The sequence below is a fragment of the Hemitrygon akajei genome, chromosome 1 (genome assembly GCF_048418815.1).
Source record: "Hemitrygon akajei chromosome 1, sHemAka1.3, whole genome shotgun sequence".
Classification (NCBI taxonomy): domain Eukaryota; kingdom Metazoa; phylum Chordata; class Chondrichthyes; order Myliobatiformes; family Dasyatidae; genus Hemitrygon; species Hemitrygon akajei.
The window spans coordinates 78,078,953-78,106,681 of NC_133124.1; the positions used below are offsets into that span (position 1 = coordinate 78,078,953).

General features: G+C 39.7%; 1 protein-coding gene across 1 annotated transcript in view; it reads right to left on the reverse strand.

The window, feature by feature from the left end:
• Positions 1-27,729, reverse strand: part of stk3 (serine/threonine kinase 3 (STE20 homolog, yeast)) — a 453,065-nt gene that overhangs the window by 368,693 nt on the left and 56,643 nt on the right. Inside the window, exon 4 of the mRNA XM_073046198.1 lies at positions 20,101-20,215. Within this exon, the coding sequence (XP_072902299.1) occupies positions 20,101-20,215 (115 nt within the window). The remainder of the gene's footprint in view (positions 1-20,100; positions 20,216-27,729) is intronic.

Below are 27,729 nucleotides of genomic sequence, written 5' to 3' on the forward strand. Positions count from 1 at the left end.
TTATTCATTCACACATTCTAATTATCAAGTCAGATGTCAATTGCATATTCCAGAAAAATACATCAAACTCAAGATATAGATTTTTCCAAAGCTTTTGAAAATCAGATTTATATTAAATATTCTGTACCTAATCAGTTGTTTAAAATGTACACTATCTCAAATTTACTCCAGGAATAATGCAGCTAGGGGATTTCAAAAACTCTCAAACATATAAAATACATTTATAGAAAACAGTGATTTCCCATTTGGCTGCTTATTGATCAGAAAAAAATATGGAGTTTCAAGCTCCATTTTAAAGGACTTTTTTAAATGAGCTTTTACGTGAACCATCTGATCACCAACAGATCTCTGTCATTAAACAAAAGCAACAGTTTTAAACTCCAATAAGATAATCTCCAAATAATCACACAAGTATCTTGAGATGTAGTAGAAGATGTGTACCTAGTAGTTTTTAAACTGTTTCTGCAACCTAAAGAATCACTTTCAAGGACTTTACAACTCATGTTCTCAGTATTATTTTTTGCACTATTTGTCTTCTTTTGCACATCAGTTTTTTCTTGGTCTTTGCGTATAGTTTTTTTATACATTCTATTGTACTTCTTTATTTTCTTGCAAATGCCTGCAAGTAAATGAATCTCAAGGTAGCATATAGTAAATGGTAGTGTTGGTCAGTTATTATGCATTTTGCTACAGGTAGCTTTAGAAAGGAACTCATGCCACATTCAGCTATATTGAGAATTTATGAAACATGATTACAAATCCTCAGAAAAAAATTCAAAACATATTCCTAAGTATTTACAATAATCGATTTGGATTTCAATTGAAACCCTTACTCTATAGAAGAAAAGGAAAGTTACTTTAAAATTCTTAATATTCTAACAATATTACAACATTGTGGAGATGTACCTTTTTTCAATTTGAGAAGGAAAAATAGGAAAAATAATTTAGTTGCAAATATCAAAATTACTAAAAACTATTAAGTTTTAACATACATGGCTTTAATCATTGGTTACCTGTTAATCACTTCAAAATGCATCACCATAAATATGAATTTTGCAGAATTCTAACCATTTAACATATTATTTATATCTACTGATGCTGATGTTTGTTTGCCAAGATTACCATTTTTTGAGAATAAATATTAGAAATACATATTTCAAAAAGACATACATTTTCCAATAACCAACCTTGACCCTAGATTGGGCACCACAGTTGTAAAGCAGTTAGCACAACACTATTACAGCTCGGGGTGATCTGGAGTTCGGAGTTCAATTCCAGCACAGTTTTGTAAGATGTCTCTGGACATGGGTTTTCTCCGGGTGCTCCAGTTTCCTCCCAAAGTCCAAAGTTGCACCGGGTAGGTTGATTGGTCATTGTAAATTGTCCCATGATTAGGTTATGGTTAATCGGGTTTGTTGGGGTTGCTAGGGTGGCATAGCTCTAAGAACCAAAAGGGCCTACTCCACGCTGTATCTTTAAAGAAAAATTTTATTTAAAACATGATAAACAAGACTTGAAAAATATCCAATAAAAATGACTTGAGTTATTAGATAAAACTTTGCCAACTTGGTGTCAAATAACTAAACCATTTCCCATGATTATATTCTGATATTTAACCAAATCCAAAACTATTTTTTCTAATATTTTTCTTCACCACCCCTTTTCCAAAAACTACCCTCCTACACTAACTCCCTGTTTCACCCGCATCTGATGTGATTTTTGCACAGCACTAACTCAACCCACATACAGTCAGTTTCATATAAAACATAAGGGTGTTTTTCCCTGCATTTTTTGGTCCCTGTGGGTCATTGAAAGAGAACTGCCCAAACCAATTACATTTGTTATTAAACTGCACCTAGAGTCTACCTGGACTTGAATAAAAGTACAGATCTAAATTTTTTTAGTGTTTCTGTAACAAACCACATTGGTCCATTTTACCAAATAGGCAGCACCTAAATGATGGTCTACAGCACATCATATATTCTATATGTTTTAAGAAATATAAAAGCATGAGAAAAGAGACTATGCACAACAAAGATCCAACATGCATCAGACTAGAGCTCCAAGATCTTCAGACTTGTCTTTTTGGAAATTAGGAAATGGCTACAAAAGAAAATCAATAGAAGGGTACATTAAAAATATAGTGTGCATCAGCCTCAATTTTTTTTTAATTTATTAAACACTTAAAAAGTCCCCAGAATTATGCAAGAAAAGCAGTCAGCAAAAGTTTGATCTTGAAATCACGATGATAAGTTTTTTTTCCAATTCTTAACTTTTTCCACAGATGCATACTTGGCGAAAGATTAACCAGCCTGCGATATGACCAAAATAAGGCACATTTTATGTTTTCCTTACCCTAAACAAAAGTAATTTCTGTTAGCTCTTAGGCGACTGTAATAACCTCTTGATGAAAAGCAGTACAAAGTGATTAACAGAAATGGAAAGCGTTTTGAGTAATGCAGAAGAAAATAAAATAGGCTGCAATTGTAATGCAAATATTTCAACAATCTAGAATACTAAAATTAATTGCTGTATCTGTGTACTAGAGCAAAGACAAATGCTATTTCTGAGTTAAACCACAAATAAAAAGATGCACATTTGTCTGCAAAATTGAAAATCTTCATTTCCGGTACAAAAATAAAGTTGCTACCATTCTAATCTTTTTTTCCCTACATCCCAGATTGTGCATGAACTCCCATATACTACAAATTAAAGGAGGCAAGATGTTTGTCAGCATTCCTCATTGCAGATAACCGAATTTTCTGTGGCCTTGCAGATTAATGTGAAATGGCCACTTGAAACCAGTTATTTTCCCTTTCTCACTGAACTTTGAAGAGTGCAGAATACATAAATAAAGTGAAGATTTCTGAGCTTTTCTCCTGTTAGATACCATGGTAGGGAAACATATTAGCCACACCTTCCTTGTATAACCATAACTGCTCAGCAAAAGAGACTAAAATGTAAAATGAGAACCAGGAGCCAAAGTCAAGCAATAGAGTTACTATTATTGCAGAAATCTATATTAAGTAGGGAGGGTGTTAAGACTATTTGTTAACAAGACTTCCATCAATCCATTCCCTAATATTGTAATATAAAGCATTATAGTCAAAAACATGTGAAACATTTTCCACAACCCCAAAATTGAGGCCACTTGGAAGATATATGGTTGAAACAATATTCATGTATTGTCTCCACAGTAAAAAATTCATGTTTAGAATATATTAATAAACTTTTAAGAGTACCATAGTGAAAAATACAAAACGTTATTTTGAAGTTCACAATAAATAATGAAGTTCCGAAACAAAAACTCATTCTTCTATCACACTTGCTGAGATTCCCTGACTCATAGCATTATAAATTCAGAGTTGCACAGCACAAAAAGTGGTCCTTCACCCAGCTATTCCATGAGCTTAAATGTCCATTTGAGCTAGTCCCTTTACCTGCATTTGACCCATATCACTCTCAACTTTTTGTAATCCATATCATCATCATCATTATGTGCCGTGCCCTATGATGTGGGTGATCATGGTCTTTTGACCATGATTGTTCCTGGCAAATTTTTCTACAGAATTGGTTTGTCATTGTCTTCTTTCTTCCTTACAAGACTGGTGACCCCAGCCAACATCAATACTCTTCAGAGACTACCTGCCTGACGTCAGTGGTCACATAACCAGGACATAGTACATACCAGCAGCTCATACGATAATCCACCACCTGCTCCCAAGACTTCATGTGACCCTGACTGAGGGGCTAAGCAGGTGCTATACTTTGCCCAAGGGTGACCTGCAGGCTAGTGGAGGGAAGGAGTAACTTACACCTCCTTTGGTAGACACACAGTTCCACCCCACTACCTGTTTTATCCATATACATGTCCTACAATTGTCCATATATATGTTTTATCCATATACATGTCCTACTTAATGTTCCAGCCTGTTTTCTTTTCTATGCTCCTCTTGCAGCTCAATCCATAGGACCTGTGAAAAAATTTGCTCCTCGTGTTCCTTTTACATCTTTTCTCCTCATCTTAAATCTATGCCCAAACCAAGGGAAAAGACTATGACCACCCACTTAAACTTCTCTTATATATACCTCTAAGGTCACCCACAACTTCCTATGTTGCAATGATAACTCAAGCACTCCAATCACAGCAGCATCTGTATCTTTTCCTACAGATTTGTGACCAGAACTGCACAGGATATCCCAGTAGGATCTCACCAGTAGTTTACACTGTTGTAACATAATGTCCCAACCATTTTACTCAATACTCTGTTTACTTGTATTACAACTTTCAGAGAAATAAGTTCCTGTATCACTTGGTCTCTCTGTCCCATAACATTTTCCCAAGACCCCACCATTTACTGTTCAAGTCCTGCACTGGTTTAACTGACCAAAATGCAAAATCTTGCACTTGTCAGAGTTAAATTATATCTGCCAGCCATTGGATCACTTCCTCAGTTCATCTGGATTCCGTTATCTTCACCATCGATTATACCATCAATTCTGGCATCAGCCACAAACTTACTAACCATGCTAATACACTGTCATTCAAATCATTAATGCAGATGTCAAGTGACAGTAAACCCAGCAACAATCTCTATGACACACCACTGCACACTTCAGAAAATAGATGAATGACAAATGAATATTTTAACTTATGGATTTTGCATGTCAGGTTGATGAATTCAGCCTCAGGTATATCTTCACTGAATAATTCTAGTGGTTTCAACAATCAAACAGAATAACATAGGATCTGACATTCCACACATTTCTCAGTTTCCACCAAGTGTGGATCATGCAATTCCTTCACTGATTATAAATTACACACAATCTTAAACATACTGAAATGATTTGGCAGAAAAATACCTTCAGTGTCCTATCTATTGAATTATCTATTCACTCAATCAGCAGGATTTAGCAAAAATTTACAAATTGATTCCGTGCTCACTGTTAGTGAATGGTTTACAGTATGCATGGAGGCATGATGCCAATTTCCATGATCAAAAGACATTTCATATGATTTTGTTCACAATGTTTAACAAAAAAGAAGTTTTTTGCATTGTTGAAGCTGAAAGAAATTATGGCTGCCAATGCTGGGCTGTTGACATTCTTTCCTTATGGATTATTATATGGTTTGGCTTCATATTCTCAAAAAGCAACATCCTGAAATGCATTAATCTCTTAACGTTCATTGATGATATAGTTTCCTGGATAATACATGATGATCTACAGCTTGTACTTGATACTCTAAAAGCTTAATCATAAAGAGAAGTGTTTTTTTTAAATCAACACAGGGTACTTAAATAATACTAACCTCATTGTCCCTCTTCACTGATCTTCCACCTGGCATTTACACCTGCAAGCAGGACAAGAGCTACAGCTGCCTCTATGCAATCTCCCTCAGCACATTCAGGACCCAAACAATTCTTCCAAGTAAGGTGACGCTTCACCTGAAAGTTTGTCAGGGGTGTCTACTGTACTTGGTGCTCCTGCTGCAGCCTCCTCTACATCGGTCAGACCCAATATAGATTGGGAGACTGCTTTGTCAAGCACTTTTGCTCCGTCCATCACAAAAGGCAGGCTTTCCCAGTACCACTCATTTTAATTCTACTTCCCATTTTCCATTTCCATTTTGATATGCAGGTGCATGTCCTCCTCTGTTGCCACGATCAGGTCACTCCAGGTTAGAAGAACAGCACCTTATATTCCATCTGATTAGCCTCCAACTTGATAGCATGGACATCAATTTCTCTAACAGCTAGTACTTTTTCCTCCCTTCCCTCCTCCCTCTTTTTCCATTCCCCATTTTGGCTCCTCACCTGCCCATGGCCTTACTCTGGTGCCCCTCCTACTTCCCATTCTCCAGGGACCATTCTCCTCTCCTATTAGACTCCTTCTACAGTCCCTTACCTCTTTCACCTGTCATCTCCCAGTTTTTCACTTCATTCTCCTCGCCCCCACCCACCCACCTTCCCCCCTCACCTGGGTTCACTTATCACATTCTAGCTTGTATTCCTTTCCTACCCACCTCCACCTTTATTTTTTGGATTCTTGCCCACTCCTTTCCTGTCCTAATGAAATGTCTTGGCCTAAAACGGCAATTGTTTATTCCTCTCCATAGATGGTGCCTCACCTGCTGAATTCCTCCAGCATTTTGAGTGTCCTGCACTAAACTTTGTCACATTCTCAAAACGCACAGTTACTACACAAATTCCTTCCAATGATCCTCCTTATTTTTGCAATTTTCGCCAGCTTCATTCAATGCTCCAAAATACAACTGTTCTGAAAGAATTGGCCTTCTGCTCATTTTCACTTTTCATCACTCCATCATTGACAGTGGTGCCTGGGCCCCAAACTCTAGAGTTCCTGATGTCAAAGTGAGCCTGATAATGCTTCAATGAAGCACCCTGGGAGAATTAACAATTTTAAAGATGTTACCATTGTGTGGAAAAAAATATGAATTGCTTCCAGAAGGCACACCTAAGATATGATTTTTTTAAAAGCCCTTCTTTTGTCTGGAATCGTAATATCATTGAGTTTTATAGCATGGATACAAGTCCTTCGGTTCACCTTCTACCTAGATACCTGATTCCATTTTCTCGCATTTGGCCCATATCCCTTTAAGCCTTTCCTATTCATGTACCTGTTTAAATGACGTGGGAACATAACTTTCCTCTATCACTTCTCTGGCAGTTCATTCAATACACCCACCACTCTCTTTGTGATAACTTGTCCCTCAGGTCCCCTGTAAATCTTTCCCTCTCAGTTTTAACCTGTGCCCTCTAGTTTATAGTCCCCTACTCCTGAAAAATCAAGCTTATGTATGCAGTTCATGATTTTCTATGCCCCTTTTAACTGCAGTCTTGTATGCTCCAGAAAAAACAGCCCCAGTCTATTCAGTTACCCATTACAACTATAGCACTCTAGTCCTGGCATCATCCCTGAGGAACTAGCCTCAATTGACTAACTGGAGAATGAATAACTCTCCAGAAATCAAATGAAGAAGAGGTAATGAAATTCAGGCTAGGAACTCACTAATGAGAAGATCTAAAGGCTATTGGGTTCACATTCCAAATTTACCCACAAATTAGAATGCTGTAACATTTTTTGGCAGCCTTTATTTTCAAGAGCCTGGTGATTAAGATCCTTGAAAGTGCTAGAACAGTTACTGAATCTAGGAAAAGTGGTGGAAGTCAACAAAAAAGGGAAAGGACAAGGGTGTCTTTGGGTGTTTAAATAATTTCATGTCATCACATAAAACAAATCGACTGAAGATTCACTTCTGTGATAGCAGGGACCTCAGAAGAAACCCTGATTTAATATGATTGCACAAGCTGTAGCTCTGCCTTGAAGTTTCACATGCAAGGCCTTATCATCATTTTGAGGAAGTGATTATCTTTGGATACTCCTTGTGCTGTTAGTTATATAATTGCCCACCATCATTTACAGCTAATTGAAATAGGGCTGCAGAGATTCATGCTGATCTGTTGATTATTAAATGACAGGATTCTGTCCATTCCATGTTTTTGCTGCTTAATACATGTTACAGTTTCACTAAGCTAGTTCCTCATTTTAAGATATGACTGATGCCGCTTCTGGCATGTACGTTTGAAAGCTTTATCAAACTTCATAAGAGAAGGAGCAGCTTAAGAGAGACAATGGCACCTAACAGCAACTCCTTTGCTTACATATTTGGAAACAACTCTATTTCTGTCTCTATTTTCATTTTCCTGGAGTTAAACACTGACTTTGGTTCTTTGCAGGAATGGGACCCGCTCTCAGGGTCCCATGACTGGCTGTTATTTGATATGCCAAGACGCGGCCTAATTACCTCACCTTCGGAGTTTCGGGATTTCAGCGCCTCTGTAGGAAATCAGTGTGTCATGGGAGACAGAAGATTGAAAGCAGCAAGCTGGCTGCTGGTTGTGTGCCCAGAGACATAAGGTCTTTGGGCACAGAGCTCAGAAAAAGCGATGCCACGGATTTTTAACACCCTAAATTAGCGAGTTATTTGTTATATTGCCCCCCTCACTGTGAAACAGAGACATCTTTTTTCCCTTATTAAGGAGAGAGAGAGAGCCTGTGGTATGTGGAATTACCGGGTGAACAAGTAGTCTTTGGAGTACTGCAAGTCTGTGTCTTTATTGATGCTTTGCTGCACACTTGAGCGCTTGGTGGGGGGCGCCAATGTTTTTTTTTGCTGGTGGGGGAGGGGATCCGTTGCTTTGCTGCTGCTCACGCATGGGAGGGGTAAGCTGGGGGAGGCTTTGGAGTTGTAACATTTAACTGTCATTCATTCTTTGGGGCACTCCTCTGTTTTCGTGGATGGTTGCAAATAAATATATTTCAGGATGTATATTGTATACATTTCTCTGACATTAAATGTGCCCTTGACATCAAACAATTCCCTGGCTTGATTTTATTGATAGAGTGAAGGATATGTTGAACCATACAGACTCTTCTTACATTGGACATGAACTCTTGACCACACAACTTACCTCACCATGGCTCTTTCACCTAATTGTCTAACCTGCACTGTGCTTTCTGCATTCTGTTTTGCTTTTCCCTTGTACTACCTCAATGTACTTGTAGTTTCAAATTATCTGTATGGATGTTTGCAGAACTAATATTTTCTCTGTATCTAGGTATTACATTACAATAATAAACCAATTCCCATTATAGATTGTGATGGTCCACGGTAACTCTGGATGTCCAGTTGAGCTGCTCCTATCTTTTTGTGTGATAATAATCATAACTACCCTAATATTAATTGGAAAAAAAGTAGAGGGAGATAAAGAACAGGCTAGATTTGAATCCAAACAGCCAATGCACCATGGACCCCATGCATCTTAATCTTCAGCATGAGCCTCCAAGAGGGATCTTGTCAAATATCTTTCTAAAATCCAAGCAGACAACATCTCAACTCTACCTTTTTCAATCACCCTTGTCATTTCATCAAAAAACTCAATCATGTTAGTAAAACATGACTTGCCCTGAACAAAGCTGTACCGACTCATACTAATTAGGCCACGGTTTTCCAAATGCTCATAAATCCTATCCCAAAGAATTTTCTCCAGTAACTTTCATACTGCTGGTGAGAAACCCCAGTTTATAGTTTCCAGGATTATCCCTTGTTCCCTTCTTGAATAATGTAACAATATTAGTTACCTGCTAGTCCTCCAGGGCCTCTCCTGTGGCTAGAGAGGACATGAAGAGGTTGGTCAAGGCCCTCTCTCAGTAACCTGGGGTACATCCCATCAGGATCTGGGGATTTAGTCACCTTAATGTTCTTTAAGAGATCCAACACTATCTCCTCCATATTTCAAAATGCCCTAGTATATCAATATGCTCAGCAATGATCTCCCTATCTTTCATGTCCTTCTCCTTGGTAAATAATGGTGTAAAGTACTTAAGCACTTTACTCTCATACAAGCAAGTGTTCCTCTCTTTATTCTTGAATGGTCCCACCCTCTCCCTAGTCATTCTCTTGCTCTTGATGTATGCATAGAATGCCCTGGGATTCTCTTTAATCCTACTTGCCAATGACTCTTCATGGCCCCTCCTGGCTTTCTAATACCCTTCATGTTCTCTTCTAGCTTTTTTATATTCCTCAAGAGCTCTGTTCAATTTTAGCTTTCTAAGCTTTACATAATTTTACTTTTTCTTCTTGACTAAATTCACCAGCTCTCTTGATGTCCAAGATCCTCTTACCTTTCCATCTTGGTCCTTCTGACAGGAACATACCTGTCCTGTACTCTGTGCAGTTGGTCTTTAAATACCCTCCACATGTCAGATGTGAACTTGCCCAAAAACAGATGTTGCTAATTAATTCAAATTAATTCCTGCTTAATGTTCTTGTAACTTGCCCTGCTCCAATTTAATACTCTCCCACAAGGTCCATACTTATCCTAACTGACAGCTATTTTAAAATTTAAGCATTTGTGGTCACTGTTCCCTAACTGTTCACTAAATAGTCAGCCACCTAGACAGGCTCAGTACCCAAAACCAGGTCCAGTGCAGCCCCCCCCCCTGTAGGACTATCTACATATCAATTTAACAAGCTCTTCTGCATGCGCCTAACTACTTCTGGCCCAACTAAACCTCTTACACTCAAAAGATCCCAGTTTATATTACGGAAGTTGAAGCCCCCGTGACAACACCCCTAATGTTTTTACACCTTTCCCTAATCTGCCTGCATATCTGCTCCTCAATGTTCTAGTGGTTATTGGGGACGGGGGCCTGTGGTAGAATCCCAAAGTGATTGCACTCTTCCTATTTTTGAATTCTACCCATATAGACTCAGTGGACGAACCCTCCATTATTTCCCCTCTGAGTGCAGCTGTGATATTGTCCGATTAGCTGTGTAACTCCCCCATCTCTTATACCTCCCTCTCTATCTTTTCTAAAACATCCAAACCCAAAGTAAACACCCATTCCTGTCTCTCTCTCAATCATTGCTATGATGGCCACAACATCAAAGTTCCATGTACTGATCTATGCTCTTAGTTCATCACCTTTATCCTAATACACCTAATGTTAAAGTACATACACTTCAAACTATCTGTCCCATTGTATCTATCACTTTGCTCCTGCCTAACATCCATCTTCCTCTCCATCCTCCTCTCCACCCCTCCACTCCTCCACTTTCTGACTTGGTGTTCTGGTTTCCATCCCCCGCAAAACTAGTTTAAACTCTCCCAAGTGGCACTACTAAATATTCTGGCCAGGACATTGGTTCCCCTCCAGTTGAGTTGCAACACATCCCTCTTGTAGATGTCACCCCTGCCTCAGAAAAGGTTCAAATTATCCAAGAACCTGAAACTCTGCCCCATTCACCCAGAAACCTCAGCCACACATTCATCTGTACTACCAGCCTATCCCTGCCCTGACTAGCACATGACACTGGGAGTAATCCAAAGATTACTACTTTGGAGGTCCTGCTCTTCAGTCTCTTTCCCAATTCCCTATGTTCACTGTGCAGGGCCTCTTCACCCTTCCGACCTATGCCATTAGTGCTCATGTGCATCACGACCTCTGACTGCTCACCCTTCCTTTTGAGAATATTCTGCAGCTGCTCTGAGGCATCCTTGACCCTTGCACATGGGAGGCAACACAACAATCTGGCATCTCTTTCACAGCCACAGAATCTTCTAATCGTCCCCTTAACTATCCGAGTACCCCATTTCGAACGTTTTGACTTTACCCTTCCCTACTGAGCCTGACAGCTGGCCACAGTGTCACTGACCTGGCTGCTGCTGCAGTGCCCAGGTAAGTCAAACCCACCAGCAGTATCCAAAGTGGTATTTTTGTTGCTGAAGGGAATGGCCACATGGAACCCTGCACTAACTACTTACTCCTCTTACTTCCCCTGAAGGTCACCCATCTATTATCTGAAGTCTGCACTTTGGGTGCAACCACCTCAGTAAAGACTCATCTACGAGGTTTTCTGCCTCCCAGTTGGTACCAAGCTTGTCAGTCAGGAGCTGAAGTTGTGTGCACTTCTTGCAGATGTAATCATCAGGGAACCCATTAGGTACCCTGCAATCCCTGAGTAAGAGTCAGATACTAGAGAGTACCCCATTAGCTGTCTCCCTTAACAATAAGTACTCCTGTTTGAGTATGGTTGGGGGGGGCGACCTACATAAGGGAACCAACAGTGGCCACGCCTCTGGCACCAAGTCTGGTCCTGTGGCTCAGAAGGATAGGGAAAGGAAAAGGATGGCAGCAGTGATAGGAGACTCTATAGTTAGTGGGTCAAACAAGTGATTCTGTGGATGCAGGAAAGAAACACGGATGTAGTTTGCCTCCCAGGTGCCAGGGTTTAGGATGTTTCTGATCGCGACCACAATTTCCTGAAGTGGGAAGGTGAAGAGTCAGAGGTCATGGTACATATTGGTATCAACGACATAAGCAGGAAAGGGGTGGAAGTCCTGAAAACAGACTACAGGGAGTTTAGGAAGGAAGTTGAGAAGGTAGCAATCTTGGGATTGCTGCCTGTGCCACGCGAAAGTGAGTATAGGAATAGAGTGAGGTGGAGGATAAATGCATGGCTGAGGGATTGGAGCAGGGGTCAGGGATTCAGATTTCTGGATCATTGGGTCCTCTTTTGGGGAAGGCATGACCTGTACAATAAGGAAGGGCTGCTCTTGAATCCAAGCGGACCAATATCCTGGTAGGAAGTTTTGCTAAGGCTGTTGGGGAGAGTTTAAACTAGAATTGCTGGCGTGTGGGAGGAAGGGGTGATTGGCTCACAAATAGAGAAACCTTATAGGCATGTGAGAGAGGGAGGATAAGCAGGTGATAGAGAAGGGATACGCTCAGACTGATGGCTTGAGATGTGTCTATTTTAATGCAAGGAGTATCATGAACAAAGCAGATGAGTTTAGAGCGTGGATCAGTACTTGGAACAATGATGTTGTGGTCACTACAGACACTTGGATGGCTCAGGGGCAGGAATAGTTACTTCAAGTGCCAGGCTTTAGATGTTCCAGAAAGGACAGGGAGGGAGGCAAAAGAGGAGGGGGGGTGGCACAGCTGATCACGGCTGCAGAAAAGGAGGAAGTCATGGACAGATTGTCTACCGAGTCTCTGTGGGTGGAAGTTAGAAACAGACCACCCAACAGTGGTAGCGTCATCAAGGAGCAGATAGGGGGACAGATTCTGGAAAGATGCAATAATGACAGGGTCGTGATGAGAGATTTTAATTTCCCCAATATTGCTGGCATCTCCCTACAGCAAGCAGTTTAAATGGGTTGGAGTTTGTTAGGTATGTTCAGGAAGGCTTTCCAACTTCTTCTTACCATGTCCATAGATAGTCTATACATGGCCCAGCCAGAACTGGACACATTTTTGCGCCTTGTTGTTGAATTCGGCAAGATCTGCAACAGTACAGGGTTCCTCTAGCGACGGGCATTGCAGGAGATGTTGCATAGTTTGTGGCTCAGTTCCACATTCACAAGTTGTCGGGCTGGTTGCGTATCCCCATTTGCTTAGTGACACCTTTGAACGACCTCCACCAGCCCTAAGTCTGTTAAGGCACTTCCAGGTTGCCCAGTTGCAATTAGCTTCTGGGGGAAGGCTTTCATCCGGTGGGATTTCCATCATTTGGGGTTGTTTGAGACTGGCGAGCCGGTCTTTCCACAAGGTAATATGGGCTTCAGATGGGGTTGATTGTAATGGAACAACACTATTCATGAAGCTCTTCCTTGACTTTAGGCAGCTGGGTGTAGGTGTGTGACCACGTAGAGGGTGCCTCTCATCTGATGTTTGACAGAGTCGTTCTTTCTTGCTGGCTACCGTTCTTCTTATATCAGGGGGAGCGAAAGTTCGCTGATGACACGGCCATAGTGGGGTGTGTCAGGAATGGACAGGAGGAGGAGTATAGGAAACTGATACAGGACTTTGTGATATGGTGCAACTCAAACTACCTGCGTCTCAATATCACCAAGACCAAGGAGATGGTGGTGGACTTTAGGAGATCTAGGCCTCATATGGAGCCAGTGATCATTAATGGAGAATGTGTGGAGCAGGTTAAGACCTACAAGTATCTGGGAGTACAGTTAGACGAGAAGCTAGACTGGACTGCCAACACAGATGCCTTGTGCAGGAAGGCACAGAGTCGAATGTACTTCCTAAGAAGGTTGGCGTCATTCAATGTCTGTAGTGAGATGCTGAAGATGTTCTATAGGTCAGTTGTGGAGAGCGCCCTCTTCTTTGTGGTGGCATGTTGGGGAGGAAGCATTAAGAAGAGGGACGCCTCACGTCTTAATAAGCTGGTAAGGAAGGCGGGCTCTGTCGTGGGCAAAGTACTGGAGAGTTTAACATCGGTAGCTGAGCGAAGGGCGCTGAGTAGGCTACAGTCAATTATGGATAACTCTCAACATCCTCTACATAGCACCATCCAGAGACAGAGAAGCAGTTTCAGCGACAGGTTACTATCGATGCAATGCTCCTCAGACAGGATGAAGAGGTCAATACTCCCCAATGCCATTAGGCTTTACAATTCTACCGCCAGGACTTAAGAACTTTTTAAAGCTATTATTAATGCTTTTTGAGATGGTGATTTAGATGCATATCATATTTTTTTTTACTGAGTTAAGTATTGTATGTAATTAGTTTTGCTACAACAAATGTATGGGACATTGGAAAAAAGTTGAATTTCCCCATGGGGATGAATAAAGTATCTATCTATCTATCTATATAAGCTGTTGGTGTTTGTTTGGTTTAAACAACCTGTGATAAGTCAGCAGCTTGCATTCAGAACCAGTATCCATCTTCTTAGCATGAGTAGATCTTTCCCATGCAGGGCAGGCATATTCGGCAGAAGAATAGCAAAGAGCAAGTGCACTGGCTCACAATGTTTTCGAGCTTGCTCCCTATTTTGTGTTAGTGAGCTTATTCAGGATGTTGTTTCATGCACTCATTTTGCCTTTGTCTTATTGATGTGGTTCTTGAAAGTGAGGCATCTGTCAAGGGTGACTCCTAAGTAGATATATTGCTCACAATGCATCAGTGTTGCTCCACACCAGGTTACTTTAAGCTGTCATTTGGCTTCACGGTTCCTGAGGTGGAATGCACAAACTTGTGTCTTTGATGGGTTTGCGTGGAGATGGTTTTCTTCGTTGTAGGATGTTAGTCCTTCCAAGGCCTCAAAAAGTGTTTTCTCCACGGTGTTACAATCAGTGCTTTGGGCAGGCTTTCTGACAATATGTAGATAAGCTGACAAGAGGAGAGGCTATATTGGGAAATGAACCTGATCAGGTGTCAGGTTTCTCAGTGGGAGAGCATTTTGGAGATAGTGATCACAATTCTATTTTCTTTACCATAGCATTGGAGAGGGATAGGAACAGACAAGTTAGGGAAACGTTTAATTGGAGTAAGGGGAAATAAGAAGCTATCAGGCAGGAACTTGGAAGTATAAATTGAGAGCAGATGTTCTCAGGAAAATGTACGGAAGAAATGTAGCAAATGTTCAGGGGGATATTTGCATGACGTTCTGCATAGGTACGTTCCAATGAGGCAGGGAAAAGATGATAGGATACAGGAACCATAGTGTACAAAGGCTGTAGAAAATCTAGTCAAGAAGAAGAGCTTATGAAAGGTTCAAAAAACTAGGTAATGATAGAGATGTAGATAATTATAAGGCTAACAGGAAGGAGCTTAAGAATGAAATTAGGAGAGCCAGAAGGGGCCATGGTGAGCAGGATTAAGGAAAACCCCAAGGCATTCTACAATAAGGTTTTTTAAGAGACTCTTGGATAGGTACATGGAGCTTAGAAAAATAGAGAGCTATGGATAAACCTAGATAATTTCTAAAGTACATGTTTGGCACAGCATTGAGGGTCGAAGGGCCTCTATTGCGCTGTAGGTTTTCTATGTTTCTATGTTCCTAATCCCACATTTTACAATGGAGGAGGATTCCACTGCCTTAACAACCTTCCTGCCTACACTTGTTCAACATTTGGCTCTAACTTTTAAATGATCCCAAACAACTCAGCACCCTCAGCCTCCACCTGTTCTTGCCAAAGCCTGTTGAGCCAAAGCCTCCCTTCTCTAACCTTGGCTCGCTCCAACATTTGGCAGCTTGCACAACGGTCACCCTGTTTAAACTTTGCTTCTTCTTATTGGCCATTGTTAAGTTACTCCCAAGCAATCTCCAGCTCTACAGATAAGCCCAATAGGCCCCACTCAGTTTGTAAAACTGGCACTTAAAGTCCACAAGGAACTCTCTAATCACTCTGCAATCTCCCACTCCACAGACAAGTTCCAACAGGCCCCATTTGCTTTTTAAAACAGGCACATTATTCTGCAAGGGACTGTTTCCAACTCAATTTGCGATCTCCCATTCAACAGACAAGTCCCAACAGGCCCTACTTGCTTTTTAAAATTGGCACGTAAAGTCCACAAGGAACTGTCTCCAACTCACTCCACAATTTCCCACTCCACACAGGAATGGAGTTCTGACAACATAGACAGATTTCCTTTCCAACCCAATAAATAAAAAGTCCAACAAGAGAAGATTTCTTAAGAAATTTAATAATGGAGAAAAGAAATTAGACTTGATTGTAGTCATAAAAGTAGGAAAACATCTGAGTAACAGTAACTAAAACAAAGAAAATTCAAGATTCAGGATGGTTTAATGTCATTTCCGGTACAAAATTGTAAATGAGAACATAATAATTGTTACTCTGGATCCAATACAGCACCAAAAAAAAACAAACAAAAGACAATAAGATAAAGAACACAATAATTTTAAAAAGCGCTATAAATATAAATACAATAGACAACTTTAGTACATTGATTGATTGTATGTCCATAAAGCAATGCTAGGCACAGGAATGTCTGTACATAGGGTGACTCTCACAGAAAATAATAATGTAATGGTTGTGGGGGATGTGAAGAGGTGGATTAGTGGGTGGATCAGCCTTAATGCTTGGGAAAGGAACTGTTTTTGAGTCCGGTGGTCCTGATGTATATACTACATATGAATGGAGTGGGATAAAATGTATATGAGCAGGATGGGTGGTATCCTTCATGATGTTACTAGCCCATTTCCAGCAGCTTTCTGCATAAATGTCCTTAATGGCAAGTAGGCTAGTGCTGGTGATGCATTGGGCACTTTTGACTACCTGTCGTAGAGTCTTCCTGTCTGTCACAGTGCAGTTTCCATAGGGATGCAGCAGGATCTGCTGAAGGGTCGTCAACTGTACTTTTTTTTCCCTAAAGATGCTGCCTGGCCTGCTGAACTCCTCCAGCATTTTGTGTGTGTTGCTTGGATTTCCAGCATCTGCAGATTTTCATAAACAAGAGAAAATCTTGTTTCGAAACGTTGACTGTATTCTTTTCCTAGATCTGCAGATTTTCTCTTGTTTAAGGTTGAAATGGGAACAGTACATTCAAGGGCAAACAAGACAAAATCAATAACTAGAAATATTAACATGGGTACTTTACTTCAATATTTATCAGGGAGATGGAACAAGAGGACATGAAAATGAATGAGGAGTTGTAATAGAAAAATGCATTTAAAATGCAAATTTTGTTCAATCAATTAATCAAGTTCAAAGAGAATGCAAGCCCCAGTCCAAAAGGATTGAATCTACTCACTTTAAAATAATCTCAGGACTACACCCAAATATATTTAATAATGTTTTTAGAGAATGGAACAGTCCACAGATCTGGTGGATGGCTAACATAATAACTACATTGATGAAGGATGTTAGAACAGTTCCAGCAAATTAAGAACCAGCCAGCTTACCATCAAACGTAGAAAATTAAAGGCTATTCCTCTTTTGGACTATTTATTAATTTTTATTGTATCTTAGTAATATTTTATGCCTTGCACTGTACTACTGCCACAAAACAATAAATTTTATGGCATATATCAGTGATAATAAACCTGATTCTGATAATAACCTCTAAAAACAAAATATAATCAGCACATATTTCAAAATGAAAGGCTAACTCAATACCTCTCCTGTTGAAAAGGCAAGAGTGATCAAAGAATGGCAATATATTTAATATGTATTTAAATTTTTGCAGGGACTCCATGAAAGGTGAATGATATCAGAAAAGGCAGAGTCAAGGTACACAAAATGGATTGTGAGCTGGTTTCAAGACAGAAAACAGACAGAAGTGGAAGACAATTACTATTCACAGCAGTAGGCAAATTGTGGATCAGTGTTGTGACCAATTGTTATTCCAGATCTCCATTAATAATTTAAAATTTCATATCAAAAATTATAAGGGATGAGGACCGTAACAAGTATCCAGAGTACATTTGAAAGGTTGCAGAATGATCAAAAGAAGAAATAATCAACTTTTGTAAACACAACAGTATATTCTGGCAGGAAGAACAGATCACATTTTACATGAAAGATGCGAGACTGATTGGGATAAGGAGCAATTGGATTTTGAAATATGGGATGGAATCTTGTATAATGTTCAGTATAAATAAAGGCCATTTAGCAAAGCAAGACTATGACAATAAAATAAAAAAACATTCAACCTAATTATACCTTCCAGCATTTGCTCTATAACTCTGTGGACCACAGCTCCTCAGGTAAAAATCTAGGCATTTTTAAATATCGTAAGTGTTTACAGATCTCTCTCAAGCTCTGCTTCAAGTGTCTTTCCTCATCTCTACTGACCTCCAATCCTTTATCTAGAGCCATTCTTTCTAATCTAAAGGGTATACCATTGTTTAAAAATGGAGGAAAAAAAACTCCAAGCTAACATGCTTAACAAATCTTGATTCAATCACTTTGAGAGAACGTTGATTATCATGGAAAGGAAGTGCAGACAATGAAAAGCTTGTGAATATGATTCACAAAGATGTAAGGGTAAATATATCAGGAAAGGCTCTTGAGAAAAGGTAGCTAAGAGATGACATAATAAAAGCAGAGAAAACATTTCCATGAAAAAGAGCATAACCTAAAGCCATCAACGTAAACAAAGAAATCCAAAAGGGAACTTACAGGACTAAAGTTAAAACAACTATGCTGAAACTGAAAAACATGGCTGCTAGAAACACCCTAAAAGAGAAAAACTGAGTTAAGATTACAAGGTTAACCTTTTGTCAGAACTGGAAAGGCTGATTATCCAAAATAGTTGCATTTAATAGAATTCAGAGGAACAGAAGGGAATACTGATAAGATTTATTGGAATGACAAGGAAATACACCATTATGAAAAGGATCGATTATATCCTGTGTGATCAATTTGCATACAGCAAGTCTCCTAAAACAACAATAAACTGATAACATTATTAGTTTTTCTGAAATTAATTGATCAAGATTACAGGAATAACTTCCTTACTCTCCAACAGCATTAATATCCAGCTGAAAGCAGATTAGCCTCAGAGAGATTGAGGATTCTGACTTTACAGCATCCCAACTACTTTTTGTGTTCTCTGGAGTAGGATCTGAATCCATAGGCTTCTGATTCAAACTATCAAATGAACTGCAGGCGGCAGTGATTAAAATACATAGCTGAAGCCAAGGCACTGAAGGATGCTGAATGACATTAAGTCAGTATTCCCTATACCACTTTCAGCAGAATTTATAAAATGATGTTTTCCTGCAAAGGCACTGGAGGGTAAAAATCCTTTATGATAACTTAACAAACAGTAACAACTAAAAAAATCTTTATAAAACTGTATACTGATGAAAATAAACTTCAATTTATGAGCAAACATCTTTCCTCTAACATTTAACTAACTTGTAGTAGCAAATTTAAATCAGAAGAGGGTGGTGTAATCTTGAACATTTCCTTAGCTTTCAATGAAAATGAATTTTTCAGAACCATCTTTATCACATAATGCCTGCAAATTCTGACCAGTAATAATATCTCATCATCCAGCACATTTGTTTGATGTGAGCAAATTCTTTCAACAATGAATCACAAAAAGCTCACTTTATTTCAATAACTTGGAAATTTAATATAATCCCACATTTCAAATGACATGCAAACTTCCTCAAATTTCTAAAGAAAGTCACTCTTCTTAAGAAATAGGAACAAAGGTAGAGCATGTGACCATTAACGGCTGATCATTGGCCTCAATTCCACTTTACTGTTTCCTATGGCCTTTAATGTTCCTGTAGTCAAAAATCTACCCGTTTTCAGTATGCTTAAAAACTGAACATCTATAGTTGCTTGAGTTCAAAAATGCCGAAGAATGATGACTGCCAGGGAAGGAATTTCATTTATGCTGAAATTATCCTGCTCAGTTTGAGATTTTCCATCAACAGAAACATCCTCCCAGCGTCTACCCTGTCAAGGCCCACATTACAATCTTCTAGGGCAATCTGCTTCAACTTCTAGGGCAATTTATGAGAATATTTCTGTTGCAATAAAAAAGCCAATATTTAATTTGCTTCTCCAATTAGTTATTCCATCTCTAGATTCACTTTATGTTTTTTGTGTGAAGGCACCCAGATCTGTCTAAACAGCACAATTCAACTCACACCAGATACTATTTTTCTGTACTTTCGACAAGAATTGATCATCTCATTAATTCCTACATTATACTTATTTCAATATTCAGCAAGGAGGGAAAAAATGCAATCACATTACTTTAAACATATGTTGACAAACTTGACATACTTACTGTTTTGTTTCGTAGTCGGATAATATCAGACACAGAACCAGCCCCACAATATTCCATAACTATCCAGAGATCCGTATTTTTAAAATAGCTGCCATAGTAATTCACTACATATGCACTGAAAATAAAACAAAATAATCATTAAAAATCATAATTTTTCTATTATCAGCCTCAAAAGAGTCTGATTTTCTCTAATGTAAACAAAAGAAAGATAAACCAACCAGCACTGTTCCAAGCCACTTTCCAGCTGTGCAACAACTTTGTTCATAATACTAAAGACCCACCAGGCAGACACACTATCTTCCTGCATTACATGAAAACTACTCAAGCATTTCATATGATGTTATTTATTCTGCACTAAGAAATCCAATGATTTTATTGATGTGATTCTTAAACTTCCAGCAAATGATACTATCGTGAAAAGAAACATGAAAACCTAATTTAATTTCAAAACATTTCATCAATTTGGTTAATTCATTATTAATATTTAAACTTGTGCTGTAATGTTGTAATTCCTTTGCATTAATTTTAAAAATGCCCATCCTTTCACATGATTTGCTCCTCTAGAGACATACAGTTCCTTAACAATTTAGGAAACCCAGGAGCAGATTAGTTAACACTTTGAAGACGTACTGCAAGACAATTGGCACATGCAACATGACATAAATAGGCCCATACCTTGACTAAGTAGAATTGTTAATTCCCATAACTCACACAATACAGATCTGATGTTACTGAAAACACTTAACAAAAACAAGCTACTGCCCTGTTACCACTGAGGAATTAAAACCAGCTTTTTAAAAAATAAAACTCTGCCCTAAAGGGTATAGACTTGGTAAGCATCCATTTGACTGGCAAGAGTTAAATTAGTTTGCTTTTTTAATGAGAGGAACCAATATGCATTTTTTTTTAATGTGAGGAATAACCACAATGCAAACAGCATTTTTACAATAGGATAACCCATAAATTCCTTTACCACATTATCCCAGTGGAACTATTGGCCAAATTTCATGACATAATACATACATAATCAAACTTACAAGAAAGCAGCATGCATCAAGTGGATTATATTCCATGTCTTTGCATAAACCATGAAGACAGATGGCTGAATAATATTACTAAGGATTTGAATGTGCAAAGTATTACATTCCAGAAAGAAAGAAAAAATGAAGACACCAACAAATTCAACAGAACACGAATGCCAACTTATCATGGTTTGTTGCATAATATTGGAAAAGGCAGAGCTGAAATTATACTAACAGAAATACAGAGGTTAATGACACTTTTTCAACTAACTTCTCTTCTGTAGTTACTTAAAATATGCAATTCTTTGTAAATTTATGTACTCCTGTACCTGAGAAAATATCTAATATATAGCAATTCTTAAAATTTCATTTGGCATTCATCAAGGTTTTAAACTTCCTCATTTCAAATATCCATAAGCCCAAGTTCCTTTACTGATGTTAATAATACTTTAAAGAATAAGAAACAGAACCAGTTGGATTTGAATAGTTAAAAGTGAGCAATTGGTTAGATCAATTCATTTATAAAATTCTTTGAGCAAGCATAAGGTACACATTCACGATTGAAGGAATTGGGAGCATTGAACCAAAAAGCAACTATCATATTACATACAAAAGAGTGATAAAAATGAATGATTAAATTCAAGTTCAAGTTTATTATTATCTGATTGTACATATACAACCAAACAAAACAATTTTCCTCAGGACCACAATACACCCACAAAACATAACATAGCGCATGAACCAAAATATTACCATAAGTAAGTGAATAAAATATAATTTAAAATGCATGCAGCACAAGTAAACAGTAGAGTATATAGTAAACGGCATGCTGACCTAGTGACGAAACCTTGGTGGTAGCAGGATATACATTAGTCTCACAGTGCAAGGTAAGTTGTTACACAGTCTGGCAGTCCTAGTCCTGATGCTTTTGTACCTCCTTCCTAATGGTAGTGGGTCAAAGAGATAATTAGATGGGGTGTTGGGAATCCTCAACAATGGTTTGGGCCCGTTGTCTGCAATATTCCCGGTAAATGTCACAAATATCAGTGCTTTTAACTATCCTTTGTAGGGTATTAGAGTCTGATGCCTTGCAGCTTCCATACTAGACAATGATGCAGCCAGACAGGATACTCTCAGTGGTGCTCCTTAAAGGTTGATAGAATGGGGACAGGGAGCTTTGCACTTCTCAACCTCCTCACAAAACAGTGTAGACGCTGCTGTGTCTGCTTGACGAGCGAGGAAGTGTTGTGGGTCCAGGTTAAGTAAAAAAATGTGTTAGTTTATCCGACATTTTCATAAGTGATAATTGACTAAAACGTAGCAGCAAAACTGAGTGATAGAAGGGCTCCATTCAAGCTTAAGGCTGCAATTCACCAGATATGTTACTGCTGTACTGAGATACACGTTAGAACAGCGGATCAAGTGTATCTGTAAACACACTTATGTCAACATAAACAAGGTGAACACAAATTCCCTTATGAATCCTCAATGAACCGAAGATCCCTCACTCCTTGCACTTCCCAGGAGGACATTCCATTGATACTGTGGAACTTAGTAGAAGAGCTCAAGCAAATAGTTCTGACAACATAAGCACCAGGAGGAAGAGAGTTTATGATATCAGAAAATATTTTTTTCTTTCTAAAAATGCACTACCAAATCAGTGACTTGTGGGTACTGATTGTATTGTTTTAGATGTTTAATTGACTAGACCTTGAAGCTAAAATTAGGACATTTCATGACAACAAATCCCTGTCTATTTTAGCAGGTGCCAGATTTTGAACTGCCAAATTGCTGCAGAGGACTTTCACAGGGTTCACGGGAAGTCCCTTGATTTTCTGTGCTTTATGCCAAAAAAATTACACTTAAATGTAGAACCAATGCCCTTCTTGAAATTGCAAAAATGGCCTGAGGGGTTGTAAGGAAGAAACTAACTACAGACCTCGGGAAGGTATCAACAGACTCATCATGCAGACAGAGAAGTGGCATTTATAAAGTAATCAAAAGAAATATGACAAAAGATTTTGGGAAGAAAATGTAAATGAAGGGAATGCACAATAAATAGTAGAAAATGTTGAGAAACATACTGGTATTTAAGTACTGTACCTTGAAATTAATGGCATTATGATTATTAGATGCAAAGTGTTACCCTACACAAAACTTCTGCCACCTGTCCTGTCTCATTCCCTTAATAGGAGATCTGGTATCACACTCTATATACTGATTAAAGAAACTTTCCTGAACACATTTGACAAGCTCTTTCCCATTCAGTATCGAAGTCCCAATCAATATGTGGAAAGTTAAAATCACCTACCTTATGTTTCCTGAAAAGTTCTGCCATCTCTCTACAAATTTGCTCCTCTAAAGTCCCACACACTGTGGGAGATCTATAATATAATCCTATTAACTTGGTCATAACTTACTTATTCCTCAGTTCTACCTAAAAAGCTTCACTAGATGAGTTATCCAGTTTGTCCTGAATTGAATTAAATTGACTTTATTTCTTACAACCTTCACATACATGAAGAGTAAAAAATCTTTACGTTACATCTCTAAATGTGCGATGTGCAATCATAGTAATTTATAATTAAAAGAACATTCAATATATAGAGTACACTCAGATCAGCGTAAGTTCATCAGTCTGATGGCCTGGTGGAAGAAGCTATCCCGGAGCCTATTGGTCCTAGCTGTTATGCTGCACTACTAAAGTACTAAAATATCAGTATGTTTCTCAACATTTTCTACTATTTATTGTGCATTCCCTTCATTTACATTTTCTTACTAAAATCTACATGGATTTTATAGGGTGTTAGCTTTCATAAGTCGAAGGATAGAGTTTAAGAGACGCGATGTAATGATGCAGCTCTATAAAACTCTAATTAGGCCACACTTGGAGTACTGTGTCCAGTTCTGGTCGCCTCACTATAGAAAGGATGTGGAAGCATTGGAAAGGGTACAGAGGAGATTTACCAGGATGCTGCCTGGTTTAGAGAGTATGGATTATGATCAGAGATTAAGGGAGCTAGGGCTTTACTCTTTGGAGAGAAGGAGGATGAGAGGAGACATGATAGAGGTGTACAAGATATTAAGAGGAATAGACAGAATGGACAGCCAGCGCCTCTTCCCCAGGGCAACACTGCTCAGTACAAGAGGACATGGCTTTAAGTTAAGGGGAGGGAAGTTCAAGAGGGATATTACAGGCAGGTTTTTCACTCAGCGAGTGGTTGGTGCATGGAATGCATTGCCTGAGTCAGTGGTGGAGGCAGACACACTAGTGAAGTTTAAGAGACTACTAGACAGGTGTATGGAGGAATTTAAGGTGGGGGGGTTATATGTGAGGCAGGGTTTGAGGGTCAGCACAACATTGTGGGCCGAAGGGCCTGTAATGTGCTGTACTATTCTATGTTCTATGTACCATTTCTCAGATGTTAGCAACTGGAATAGTTTATGGTTGGGGTGACTCAGGTCCACAGTGATCCTTCGGGCACTTTTTTCACAACCGTCTTTGTAAATGTCCTGAATCACCACTCTCCAGAGAATCCTGCAATTATGGAAGGTACAGTTCCCATACCAGGCAGTGATACAGCCAATCAGGATACTCTCAATTGTGCCCATGTAGAAAGTTAAACACAGAAAACCGACAGCGCAATACAGGCCCTTCGGCCCACAAATCTCTGCCAAACATGTCCCTACCTTAGAAATTACTAGTCAAGTCAAATTTATTTATAAAACACACTTAAAAACAACCCAGGTTGACCAAAGTGCGATACAAACCATAACAGGTAGCTAAAATCACAAATACAAGAAACACAGATATTAACAACAAGGCACTCAGCTTATAGGCACAAAATAAACAACACAAGCCTAGGCACAAGCCAAAAATCAGCCACATCAGGAAGATTCAAATGCTAGTGAATAAAGGTAAGTTTTGAGTCTGGACTTAAAAGAGTCAATGGAGGGGGCAGATTTGATAGGGAGGGGAATGCTGTTCCACAGTCTAGGGGTTGCAACTAGGCTTACCTATAGCCCTCTATTTTTCTAAGCTTCATGTACCTATCCAAAAGTCTCTTAAAAGACCCTATGATATCCACCTCCACCACCATTGCTGGCAGCCCAAGTAAAAAAACTTAACCCTGACATTTCCTCTGTACCTACTCCCCAGCACCTTAAACCTGTGTCCTCTTGTGGCAACCATTTCAGCCAGGTCATTTATAAAAATATCAAAGAGCAAGGGTCCCAGAACAGATCCCTGAGGCACTCAACTGGTGACCGACGTCCATGCAGAATATGACCCGTCTACAACCACGCTTTGCCTTCTGTGGGCAAGCCAGTTCTGGATCCACAAAGCAATGTCTCCTTGGATCCCATGCCTCCTTACTTTCTCAATAAGCCTTGCATGGGGTACCTTATCATAGGATAGATAAATTCTTAGGATTTGGGGGCCCATACCAAACTTCTTCAACTGTCTTGAGGTGAAAGACACGCTGTTGTGCTTTTTTCAATCACACAGCCAGTACATACAGACTACGTGAGGTCCACGGTGATGTTTATGCTGACGAATTTAAAGCTGTTTACCCTCTCAACCCCAGATCCATTGATGTCAATAGGGGTTAGCCTGTCTCCATTCCTCCTGTAATCCACAACCAGCTGCTTTGTTTTTGCGACATTGAGGGAAGAGGTTGTTTTCTTGACACCACTGTGTCAGAGAGATGACCTCTTCCCTGTAGGCCATTTCGTTATTATTTGAGATTAGGTCAACCAATGCAGTGTCATCGGCAAATTTAATTAGCAGATTAGAGTTATGGGTGGCGACACAGTCATGGGTATACAGGGAGTAAAGGAGGGGACAGTACACAGCCCTGAGGGGCTCCTGTGTTGAGAGTCAGAGGGGTGGAGGTGAGGAAGCCCACTCTTACCGCCTGCCAGCGAATTGACAGGAAGTCCAGGATCCAGATGCACAAGGCAGGATCAAGGCTGAGGTCTCTGAGCTTCCTGTCGAGCCTGGAATTATGGTGTTGAATGCTGAACTGTAGTCCAAGAACAGCATTCTCAGATAAGCATCCTTCTTCTCCAGATGTGTAAGGATGGTGTGTAGAGCAGCAGCTATTGTGTCGTCTGTCGATCGATTGTGTCGGTAGGCGAACTGTAGAGGGTCCAGTTTGGGGGGTAACAGGGTATAGATTTAGTCCTTGACTAGCCCCTCAAAGCATTTGCTTATCATTGAGATGAGTGCGACAGGACACCAGTCATTCAGGCATGTTACCTTGGTCTTCTTTGGTACAGGGACAATGGTGGATAATTTGAAGCAGAAGGGCATTCTACTCTGGGAGAGGGAGAGATTAAAAATGTCAGTAAACACACCTGCCAGTTGTGCTGTGCACATCCTGAGTACTCGCCCTGGGATACCGTCCAGTCCCGCAGCTTTGCATCTTTCCACTCGTTGGAAACATCTGCATCCCTCAGCCTCACAGATGACCAGGTTGCAGGTTGTAGCGGTGGCTTTCCTCGGAGGTTCTGAGTTAGCGACATCAAACCGAGGGTAAAAGCGATTGAGCTCATCTGGGAGAGGCCGCGATGTTGGCGGCACCACAACATTTGGCTTTGAAGTCTGCGATGGTACGCAACCCTCGCCACAAGTCACGTGTGCTATTCGTTGTGAATCTTGACTCAATCTTGTCCCTGTATTGTTGTTTTGTAGCCCTAATAGCTTTGCACAGATTATAGCTGCTTTCCTTGAGCTTCTGCTGATTGCCGGCAGCATAAGCTCTGTGTCGTGTGGTAAGTGCTGCTCACACGGAACTACTGATCCAGGGTTTCTGGATCAACTGCTGGTGGACAACATCGTCGATGCACTTCCGGATGAAGCACGTGAACTCACAGACATCCTCATCATGCAAGACATTCCAGTCGATGTCATCGAAGCAGTCCTGCAGAATGGAGGCCGATTAGTTGGACCAACAGTGGATGGTTTTAACTATGGCCGCCTCTTGTTTCAGCTTCTGCCTGTATGTCGGCAAAAGGAGATCTAAGAGTGATCTGATTTTCCAAAAGCTGGGCAAAGACATAGAGATTCCTCTGAACAGCAATACCTTTCAATCTCCCACAATTAAAAATTAATCTTCCCTTCCAAATAAATAGATGGCCTTGTATATTCCTACAGCACACCTCATTTACCTTGTCCTTCCTCATTCACTTAACCTGCTCATATCTTCCTCAGGCTTCCCTGCATCCTCTTCACGGGCCACACTACTTCACAACCTTGTTCATTAGCAAACATGGATCTTCTCTTCCAAATTATTGAGGTAGGTTGTGAAAAACTGGCATCCAAGCAGTACAGCCTGCAGCACTCCACTAATCATAGCCTTCTAGCACTTAAATTAACCACTTCCATTTTCTGTCTGTTAACCAATCTTCAATCCATGCCAGAATATTACACCAATAATGTGTGACCCAATCTTTTGACAGGCCTTCATAAGTCCAGATACACCATGCTAACTTTTTTTCTTACCTATTCTGATAAAAACATTAAAAATCTATTTAAAGAACTCTAAAATATTCATAAAAATCATTATTTTTTATATCTCAAATATAATTTCATGAATGACTCTTA